This window comes from Tympanuchus pallidicinctus, unplaced genomic scaffold (assembly GCF_026119805.1).
Source record: "Tympanuchus pallidicinctus isolate F22 unplaced genomic scaffold, pur_lepc_1.0 scaffold35, whole genome shotgun sequence".
NCBI lineage: Eukaryota > Metazoa > Chordata > Aves > Galliformes > Phasianidae > Tympanuchus > Tympanuchus pallidicinctus.
In genome coordinates this window covers 1,942,472-1,953,354 of record NW_026294753.1, presented here as the reverse complement: position 1 = coordinate 1,953,354, position 10,883 = coordinate 1,942,472, and the positions used below count along the sequence as shown (strand labels likewise).

At 58.4% G+C, this 10,883-nt stretch overlaps 1 protein-coding gene across 1 annotated transcript; it reads right to left on the bottom strand.

Annotated features, from left to right (window-relative positions):
* Nucleotides 1–2,821: 2,821 nt before the first annotated feature.
* Nucleotides 2,822–7,277, bottom strand: TMEM222 (transmembrane protein 222). Its single transcript, XM_052699251.1, has 6 exons — nt 7,135–7,277; nt 5,463–5,547; nt 5,071–5,102; nt 4,814–4,910; nt 4,573–4,703; nt 2,822–3,659 (listed from the first exon to the last, which is right to left on the bottom strand). Exons 1-6 carry the CDS (start codon nt 7,248–7,250, stop codon nt 3,572–3,574), a joined length of 549 nt encoding a protein of 182 aa, XP_052555211.1. The 5' UTR covers nt 7,251–7,277; the 3' UTR covers nt 2,822–3,571.
* Between the last annotated feature and the right edge of the window lie 3,606 nt (nt 7,278–10,883).

Sequence of the window (10,883 nt, the reverse complement as noted above, 5' to 3'; positions counted from 1 at the left end):
TTGCCAGGTCTCAAACCCGTGCTGGAGCTGAGCTCTGTTCACTGCAGTGACCACAGACAGTGCAGGCCGGGCATCCAGCAGAGGAGCATCACCAGTGGGTGCTGGGCGTTGGATTCTGGGCTCTGGGTGAGATTCTGAGCTCTGGGTGCAGGATTCCGGGCTCTGGGCACTGGGTGCTGGCAGCCACCCCGCAGGCACCCAGAACAGGTTCTGCCTCATTTCTGCACCGGGTGCAGGGAGCTCGTGGGCAGAGCTGAGCCGGGTTTTGGGAGCAGATCCCAACCCCACAGCCACCCCACTGCCTCACATTCAGCGTTCAGGTCTCAGAGCTCCCAGGGGGAAACGGAGGCAGGGAGCACAGGGCAGCTCATGGGTTGGACACCCTGGGGACCCCCAGGAAGAGCTGGGGGGGCATGGAAGGAAACGGAGGCTTTGAAGGTGGCCGCGAAGGATGGGCACGCGGGGACGGAGCCGTGCACACCCAGCTGGGGGATCTCAGTGCATTTTTAGCTGCTGCTCTGGCCCTGCAGGGACTCTGCTCCCCCCACGTGGGGCCATGGCGGGTGGTTTGGGGGAGGAACGGGCTGAGCTGCAGGCGCATCCTCACAGCTCGGGGCGGCTCTGCAGCTCCGCAGCTTGTGGAGGCCTGGCACAAAAGCCCTGGCACGGCAGCTGGTTCTGCCTGCACTGCAGCAAAGCCTTCCTGCTCTGCAGCAATCGGCTCCCAGCGCCAGCCCTGCTGCTCCCAAACCTCCCTGCACCGCAGGGCTGTGGCTGCTGCCGCCGGCACGGGCAGCTCCGCGGGATGGAGGACGCCGCGCTCCGCAGGCGCAGCTCCTCGTGGTGCCTTCGGGCCGGAGCTGAGCTCGCCCAGGGGACAGCGTGGCCTCTTCTGAAAGAGAAAAACCTCGGCAGCGACAGAGGCGCATGGAGACATCCACAGAAGTTTATTTCCCCTACCATCAGGATTATGAAACCACAGAAGCAGAGTTTAAATATTTACAAAGTAATCCAGCGCCCCACAGAGATCAAGGGAACAAAGGAAGGGGAGATGGAGGGATGGCCCCTGCCGAAGAGCGGCAGCAAAGCCACGGAGCTCTGCAGCGGGGGGGGGGGGAGAGGAAAACTGGAAGGAAAGGGACAGAGCCAACCTTTGTGGCTGAGGGATGGGGGTGCAGCGAAGAGCAGGCAGGGAGATGGGGCACGGTGAGGGATGCACAGCCCTCGTCTGCTCGCCCCTCTGTCTCCTCCCAGCCCTGGGGACACAGCACTGGGTCTGCCTGCACTCACACGGCTTTATGTCACACCAGCGATGTGCTAAAAGCAGGAAATGCGAGTCCAGCACCGTGCCCACATCCCAGCCTGCAGGCTGCGTTCTGTCCCTTCCCTTCCACGGGCAAAGGTGGCTCGGTGAGGGCTGGGGCAGCTCTGTGGGACCTCTGCTTCATCTCAGCCCAACAGACCGCAGGGCTCTGCTGCTGCTGCGGGAGAAAAGTCTCTGTTCAAAACTCAGATTTGGTACAAAAGCACTGGGAATGGCACTGGACGTTGTCAAGGATCCCAGAGCGGGGATCCCAGCCTCCCCCAGCAGCTCCTCAGCTTTGGCAATGCTCGTACAGCTTATCTCTAACGCACGGGGACGCGGCCCTGCGAGTCTCTAGGTTATTGCTACTGCATCAGATGGGTTGGTTGGCTTCAGCCCACGGCTCCTGGCACGTCCTTGGAGGGTCTCAGACTTCCCTTCAGAATTGGGGCACGCTGGCACTCATCTCTCCCACCCACCTGGGGCACATCGGCCCACAGCCAGGCAGGGCAGCTCAGCAAGGCTCCACGCTTCCCTCCTCAGGTTCTCTCCGATGGAGATCTCGGCCCTGCAGCCCGCTCTGCACTGGGCAGGAGGTGACAGAGCACAGAGAGCAACACCTCCGGGTGGGGGGACGTGGGGGTGGGCGCTGAGGTCTGCACAGCGCCAGCAGGAGGTGACACAGACAGCTGGGGGGCATGGAGAAGGGAGGGGAGCGAGGAGACGTTGAAACAGGAGCATGGGAGAGGAGGAAATACAGAGATGCCCAAGGGGAAACCCTGTGCAGCTGGGGAGCAAAGAGGGGGAAGCAGGGGGGAGGCACAGAAGGAGCCAGCAGGGACCTGGAGGGGGCTTCAACGTCAGGGTGACACAGGTGTGGCGTGCAGACAAGAAGAGCCATGAGACTGAAATGCAGCACGCAGCAGAGTGCAGAGCTGGGCGATCAGACACGTGGGGAAAAGCCAACCCTCCCTCTGCCATCAGAAGGATCTGCTAAAGGCAATCACCTCCAGCAACACTTCTGCAGAAAGCAGCCTGGCCGCCGGCCCCACAGAAAGCAGCACCTGCAGGCCAGCGCCTCAGAGATCCCAGACCCAAACCTCCTCGGCCCAGCGCTCCCAGCCCCCAGCACTGCCTGAGCCGGGGCACAGGAGGGCCATCAGATCCCAGCACGTGAGAACAGCATTCCTCACACCCAAGCCAGTCCTGTGCAGCGCTTTTACCCCAAGGGCACCGCTGAGAGCCCTCCTGCTCCCAGAGGAAAACCAGTGCCCTGCCTGCTGCTGCAAAGCCCAAGAAGAGCAGCCTGCCTGCCAGGCCCTCTGCCTCCCCTTACATCTCCAGCTCAGGGCTCAGGTGCTGCTCTGGATGCCATCACAGCCCTACACGAGGCCTTCTGGCCCAGCAGCTCCCACCCGCTGCCACCTCTGCAGGCAGGGATTCGGTGCCATGCAAAGCATGGAGGCTCAAAGGAAAGTGATGGAGCTCGTGAGAAGCGCAGTGACACTCAGACACCGCGAGAAGCAGGGAAGCTGCATTTTCTCTGGCAGAAGCTAAAAGGGATTTGGCAGCAGACTCCCAGCTCTGCAACGTGCTGCTGAAAGCGTGCAGGCTGCTACGAGCCGTGCCCAAGCCGGTCCATCTACTTTCCTGCTTTTCTGGGCTCACCAGCAGGACCAGATGGATCTGCTCTGCCACAGAGCGATCCTCCTCAGGGTGCTGAGCCACCAACACCTTGCTATCACTGCTGGGGACTGGCAGCACGTGCTGTGGCAACGCACACCCCCAGCAGGAGCCCCAAACCTCCTCTCCAAACCTTGTGCTAAGGGAGAGTCGTGCAAGAGGGACGCAGCCCCTCCTCGGAGGCTGGAAATGTAAGGAAGCATCTGATGAAGTGCAGCAGGAGGAAGGAAGAGGGGATGGGAGGAGGTGAAACCACTGGCGTTCCTGAGCCAGCAGGCGGGGTTTGCCTTGAGGCTCTGCCCGGGCTGAAAGCAAAGGTGCCCACACCTCTCCTTTCCCAACCGCCAAATCGCAGAGGGACCAAATTGAAGGAGAAGTCAGGAGGCTTCGGGAGCCCGGCACTGAGACACAGCAGCGACAGAACGGAAACAGGAGGGTAAGGAGGCAGCTCCAGGAAACGAGGATGAGCTGTGACAGTGGAGTGGGATTGCAGCCTTCCCAGGGCGGTGCTGTGCCTGCCTCACTGAGCCAAGCATCGCAGTTCCCTCCTTCGTGTGCCCACGGGATGGGAGCTCACAGCTGCTATCACCGCAGGTGAAGCGTCAGAACGACCGTCAGGATGGCACCCAGGAAGAGGACAAAGGGAAGCCAGGTCTTCACAAACCCCCCTACGCTGCAAGACAAAAAGAAAAGGGAAAAAGGAGAGGATTTTAAGTCAGCAGAGGAATACAGGAGGGACAAAAAGAAGCAACGACAGATGGAGAAATCGGAGGGAGACAAATGCTTTCCTTATCCACTGCTCCATCGATGGGGATCAGGTCCAAATCTTGATATGACACGGGGTCCCCAAAGAACTGTACCATGAGCCACGGGGCTGAGCTCTGCCTGCAGCACTGATGCCACTCACAGTCCAGCAGTGTCACTCTGTGCAGTCACTCAGTGCAGTGCCACTGCAGCCAGTCTCTCTGATGGGGCTGTTGGTGCACTCAGCTGGCACAGCAGGGAGCACAGCTGGAGCTGCTGTCTGAGATCAGGCTGGACCCAGCAGAAAGGCAGCAGTGCAACAACGGCGCGCAGGGCAGCTCTCACAGAACCTCCCCTCCAGGCCCAAGGAGTTGAAATGGAGACCAAGTGCCCATCCTTTATAACAAGGAAAGCTCAGCATTTCCCTCTCCGCTCAAGTTGGAAATCAGACCAGTTCTAACGCAAACAAGATTCAAGAGGGAAAAGAAACCAGTGACCCTTGGAGACAAGCCATCCTGTGACCTTCTGTTCTGACCTACCCCAGCCAAAAGACAACACGAGGGAAGATCTGCTCGCATCTCCCAAATTCCTGGCACCCTGAATTATTTGTTAGAGGCAGAATTTTGGGAACAGCGTTCAGTGCAAGCCAGCAAACACTCCTGGTTCTTCCCCTAAGAAGCAGCAGCAGGCAGTGATGGCACAGGACCTCTCACCCGTGTGCTGGAAGGAGGGGGGAGAGATGCTCCTCCTTTCCCAAGGGAAAGGCTGAAGCTCTGAAGGGACAGAAGAACAAAAGAAGAGGATTCGGCTGCCTGCTGAGTCCTGTCTGCTCCTCGGCTCACCTTACGTACTTCCCATAGAGGAGCGAGAAGAAGCAGAGTTTGACCATGTTCCAGGAGGTGCTGTTGTCGTATCTCATCAAGTTTAAGGCCAGAGCCACGTGAGAATGGCAGTTATCACAGCAAAGGTTGTGCTGGAACACAGAAAGGAGCGTTAGAATCGCCGTCCCTGGGGCTCCCTGCTCCACACTCTGCCCAGCCCCCCAGGCAGAGGGCAGCAACCAGAGCCGCTCGCAGGCCGCACCATTCGGTGCTTGTACTCCTCCGAGGCGTCGTGCACAGCCGTGTCCCACGCGTTGGGGCTGCTGGAGTAAACTTTGCCAGGATCCAGCTTCCAGTACCTGGGAAGACAAGAACGGATCAGATCCCTTCGCTGCTCCTTCACAACAGGCTGACAAAGCCCAGGAGCCTCAACTCCACCCCACACAACGGCGACGAGACGCGAGCGATGTCAGCACAGCACAGGCTGCCATCACAACCTTTGGGTGTTTCAGCACTTACTTCACTGGCTTCCCAAACGCCATGTTGTCTTCCTGCAAGGAAAGGGAGAAGGCTCTCATGAGGACGATGCTGTGCTGCATTCGTGGCTCAACACCCCCACAAAGTGAAAGCCCCCAACAATCTCAGGATGCCATCACAACTGCAAAAGGATTTAGGCCCAAAATTCCCACAAAGAGCACAGACTACGAGGTTCTTTCCTCCTGCCCACAAACCAAACCAGCCTCTGTCTGCCTGATCCTCCCGCGCTGCACCAACGACCCACAGAGGGATGGCAAAGATGAGGGACATCCAACAGCACTGCTGTGCACAACACAGGGGGTGGCTCAAAGCTCACTGAGATGCAGACCAAGCCCAGATTTTGGCTTAAGCACCAGGAGCCACCTTGTACTCACTGAGACAAAATACGGCCCCGCAAAGTCCCGAATGACTCCCGTCGACGTGCAGATGCCCATATGGCCAATGATGGGGAAGAGCCACCTACAGAGGGAAAGGGTGAAGCGTCAGGCTGAGAGTCTGCCCCCAAAGCACAGCACTGTGCTGCCAGGAGCTGCCACGCAACAGACAGCATGGGGCAGACAGGCAGGGTTGGTGCATGAGGCAGCCAGGAGGTGACAGCAGGGGAACCAGTGCCAGGTGGAGATGCAGGAGTGTGCAAACAGAGGAAGAGCACACAGGGGACACCTGGAGCCGTGCTGCCCTGACAAGCAGACCCAGGGTTGGCTCTTCCATAGGGCGCTCAGGCTCCGTGCTTTACCAGCTCTGTGTTCCCACGTAAAAGGGCCGCATCCAGAAGAAGCAGCCCTGGGATAAACCTGGACTTTTTGCTTTGACAAACGAGGGATAAAAAGGTCATCCTGCCCAGCTGCCACACTGCAGCCTTTCACTGCAAACCAGACATTGGCACCGCAGGTAGGAGATGAGCTTCTTGTTGTTCCCTCATCCCTAAATGCTCCCCTTGTTTCAAAGGCTTCTCCTCGCCCCCACTATTCACAGAGAGCAGCAGGTCTGAATCCCAGCCCATCCATGGTCACAGTGTAACATCACCGTGCTGTCCCACAGCTGCAGCCTTCCCAGCTCTGCTCACCTCTCCCATTCCTCACTCATTTCCCCACACAAGGCTGTGCCCAGTAACATCTCAGATGGCATCGCAGCAAGGCTACACAGGAACAAACCACGGCTCAATAAGAGAGATCCTAAAGTGACCAAAACGAGGAGACAAACCACACGTGCTGATAAGCACAGCTGAGATAAACTGCACGCAGCTCTCATCGATAACATCACCCCACAGCACGGAGGATCTGCAATGTTCCACCTTCTGCACTCGTGCCACTTTTCCCTCTCCTCTGCCTTTCCCAGCACAAAGCAGGCAGGCATTTCCCGGTCTGCACAGAGCAGGTTCTGTCAGCCAGGAGGAGCACAGCGCTGTCACAGCACTGCCACCTTCAAAGGCGCAGTTCCTCCCTTTTGTTTCCCATTCTCCTCTCAGCGCTGCCTACCTTTCCAGCTTCCCAATCCGAGGATGACAGGAAATGTCAGAGGGAGACAATTGGAGCAATTATGCAATCTAAAGAGAGATTTTGCCAAACAACAACGCTGGGATTTCCGCTGCGGAACAAAACCGACAGGAAGATGCCACAGCTTCCCTGGGGAAGGAACCCACGGGCAGACACGGAGACCCGAAAGCGGGGCAGCGCAGCTCCGAGCGCCCGGCGGGGGGGGGGAGAGGAAAAGGGCAAGAAGGCGAAAGCGGCGTGAAATCCTCCAGCACTGGAAGCGCCGTTCCCGACCCGCTCCACGTCTTTCTCCCGCCCCGCAGCCCGGCCCAGCAGCGCTCCTCATTGGAGGGCGAGGCGGACGGGGAGCAGCCCTCGGCGCGGCCCGGAGCCGCACGGCGCGGCCTCGCCCGTTCCCGTGCCCCGTTGCCGCACGGCGGAGCGCAGCCGTCAGCCCCGGACCGCCAGGAGCCGCCGGCCCTCCCGCCCCGCACAACGCCTTGCCGCAACGACAGCCCCGGGCCGGCCCGCTGCTCCCGCTGCCGCTCCTGCCGCCCGGCCCCGCACTCACGTCAGCACGGGGATGGGCGTCCACACCACGCAGTACGGGAAGCGGCCGCGCTCCGCGTCCAGCCCAGCCCCGCCGCCGCCATTGAACTGCTTCATCTTTGCCTCCGCTTCCGCCATCACCTGGGCCCGCCCCCCCCAGCCGGGCCGTCGTGGTGATGACGTCACTTCCTGGAGACCGCGGCGGCTTCCGGTTGCGGCTGGTAACCAGGAAGTGGGAGAGGCCCGGAGGCCGCGTGGGCGGGCGGGGCTCGGGGAGCGGCGGCGTTAGGAGGCAGGAGGGCGCCGGGCTTCGCTTTGCGGGCACGGGAAGCGATGGCCGCGGCGCTTTATCGCCCCTGACGCCTACCGTGTGCGGCCACAGGGCTCGCGGCCCTCCCGCTGTCCGTCCAGCCCTTGGCCGTCCCCTCTGGTACCTGGGAGAGAGCAGGAGGACGCGAGGAGTGACAGCATTTACAAATGAAGCAGCGGGTTACGAAAAAATAACAATTGCTTTATTAGGAAGTTTAATTAAACTACAGGAGGGAGCCGAGAAGGAAGGTGTTCGTTCCGGGTTGCCGCCTTCACGATGCAGAAGGAGAGGGCAGGGATGGGATGCTGTGCCGATGGGACGTGTCCAGGCCCCCCGCTCCTCTTCAGATCCTCCCCTGCTCCTCGTGGAAGCCGCTCATTTCCTCCTCTGGAGGTGCTGAGCTGCAGTTCCGTGGCTCCCAGGCCCAGCTGTGAGCTCAGGCAGCACGGTGTGAATAAAACTGCCTCCCCCCCATCCAGCACGTTGTCGTGTGCTTCCTCTGTGGAGGCACTGCGGAGCTGAGCACAGCGCTCACAGAGGAGCTGGTTTTTGTTACCCACAGCCCAGCGCTGGCAGCAAGCAGAGCCACGTTCCCAGCAGTCATCGTGAGGTCACGGCCTTTGCACAACAGTCCCATTTTTTCTTGTAACCCTTCTCCTTCATCAAGTAATTCTCGCATCGCTACTTCATGCACTCTGCTTCCCAGCACCTGACTTAGCTCAAAAATTGAGCTGAGCCCAGCCTTTCACGTTTGTCAGCACATTCTCCCCAGCAGCAGCACTCCAGGGACAGAACAGCGCTGATGTGCTCACACCATTTTAGCCGAGTGAAGCTTTCAGCGTGAAAGCACAAGAGCTCAGGATCCTCTACCCCAGGAGAGGCAATCAGGGGACAGCATTGAGGATCTGCCGCTGCGGCAGCAGAAAGCACTGGCTAACAGTCTGCTTTAGAGGCGGCCTTCCTGCCCTCCATACACACTAATGTCACACACGTACTCAGGCTTCAACTCAACTAGCTCAGTGGTGCACTGCAATCTACGTTTTCTCACCTCTACCAAGCCCTCAGGAGATCATCTACCATTAGTCCCCAGTCTAGACCACATTTTGGGCAGACCTTTCCAGCAGGGAAGGCGTCAGCAGAGCCACCCACCCCAGGGCTTGCAGGGAACAGCACAAGTCGAGCTGCAGTGCAGCACTGGCTCAGCATGACCTGTCACTGCACCAGAGCTGATCAAGGGCCTGAGCCCAGGCTCATAATCTCAAGGTGAAGGGATTCACAGAACAGTCCAGGTCCAAAAGAGGGAAAGCAAAGGAGAAACAGACACAGCGGAGAGCAAAGCCACACCTCGTGCTTTGGTTTCTGAAAGACGCTTCCTGTGTTGGCACTTTGGGTAGAAGATACACACGGAGGTTCTGTGTGTTCCTCTGAACGCCTTTTGTTCTACAAAGGAAAATATTGGCATTGATCTGCTCCAAGCTCACGTAAGCACCAGAGATTGCTGAAAGCCATGAAACGGGCCCAACATCCACATCAGCTAACGCGGCCTGGCACGTCTCTCCGGTCAGACAATGGATTTGCTCTTCCTGCTCGTTTGGCCCGCAGGCTGCTAAGCAGCGTATCACCACGGACCAGCTCCCTTGGCAAAGCCACACAGCAGGGACAGCACTGACAGCCTCCATGGGACGCCACGTATCCCCACAGTGCCGCCGCACACCTTCCCTCCAGGCAGGGCCGTCTCAGGCAGCCCGGTTTATTGCCTCTCAAACCAAATGCAGGAGGGCAAATCCAGGCTGGAGCACAGAACGGCATTTTCCCCAGGCTGGACTTAAAAAAAAAAATAAAGAAAGAAAGAAAATCAATACATCACTCCTGTACTGCACAGCTTTCTTTGTGCTCATCAGGCTAGCAGAAGGGCTCTCCATCCCCAGCACTGCACTGGCAGAAAATGGGTGAGCAGTAGCTGACAGCAGGGTCTTCCTAGTGACAACTGGAAAGCTGCTGCTGTTGTTCTGCTATTGATCTAAGCAGAATACAAAACACCTGAAGTCAGCAGGGAAAAATAGCTGCAGTTGGAAAAGAAACTGTAGGGGGGTGGGGGAGCAGGGGTAGAGCAGGTAAGAAGTTTTCCATGCATAAAATTAACAGCCAGGCATTTTATTGCAGCTATCTTGCCCAGCTACAATAGTGGATTAACGTAGGGAGCAGGAACGCTGCCACCATTGTTTCTGCAGTCTCTCATTTGATGAGAAACAAAAGGTTTCACTCCCATTCCTGCCAGCAATTTGCCACCAGTGGCTCCTCTCCTGTTGTCAGCAAGGAAGCAGCTCTACCTCCTGTGGGCCCAAGATGTCCTCACGACAGCAATCTTTGCCTGCTTACTGCAGGCACCAGCGTGACACTCGCGCCCTGGAGACACAGAGCATCCCTGAGAGCGTGGAAGGAGGAGCTCAGACCCCTCACCACCCTGGGCTCAACCCCAGGGCGCGCCATCACTGCCGCAGCCCGGCCCTGGCTTACCTCCCCTTTCTACCCTGGCTCATCTCTGAGCCTGAGAGAAGCAGGCACCCAGCCAGCTCTCGTTCAGCCAGCAGCTTCCTTGGGAACCTTCCCTGTTGTGACAGCTCAAACATCGCAGGGACTGCCAGGACCAAACCACTCAAGGAAGAGATCCCCTCCCCCTTCTGACATTGACAACCGCAGCAGCAGCAGGCGACACCGCGTGCAGGAGCCTATTTAAAATGTCACCCAGACACGGGCTGATGGAGGACACCAAGGCGTCCTCCCCCCGCCCCGGAGGTGATGCTGGGGTGGGTTGCTCGGTGTTTTTGTTGTTCCTCTCCTGTGGTCTGTGCCTGCTGCAATTTGACAGTCTCTAATCGCTCAGCGTGAACCAGAAATGTCACTCTCATCTGTATTGATGATGGTGCTACTCACCAGCACGAGAACACACGCAGCTTCAGCCACCCACCCCAAAAGCATGCCTCTAAGCCATCTCGCCCCTCAGCTTTAACCTTCAGGTCTTTTCTGCCTCCCTGTCACTTGCAAGCTGCATTTTCCTCCTCCCTCCCTCCCTCACAGACGCAGCCGGTCTACAGGGCAACTTTCATGTTTAAAGGGAAAACCAGCAGCTTCTCAGGGACACAGGGTGGGAGAGCTCTAAGAGCCAAGTACAGGTCACAGTGATTTCTCAGCCGTGAAATCACAAAAAAAAACCCCTCACCTTTCCTCCTCACCTTCCCTAGAGGGGTTGCCCATCAGCCTCATCTCCTGCAGCAACAAGGCCCGAACAAGGCACAAGGAGCATAGCGTGCAGAGGACTTAATGGCAGCAGGCAGTTCTCTGACATCCTGCTCCCATTTTGCTCAGAGACGAGAGCCATCTTGAGCCCTTTGCAGACTTGTTCCTGGCACTGCAAGCAGTCACAACACAACAGTGAGCTCATCCACACGGCCGCCGTTCCG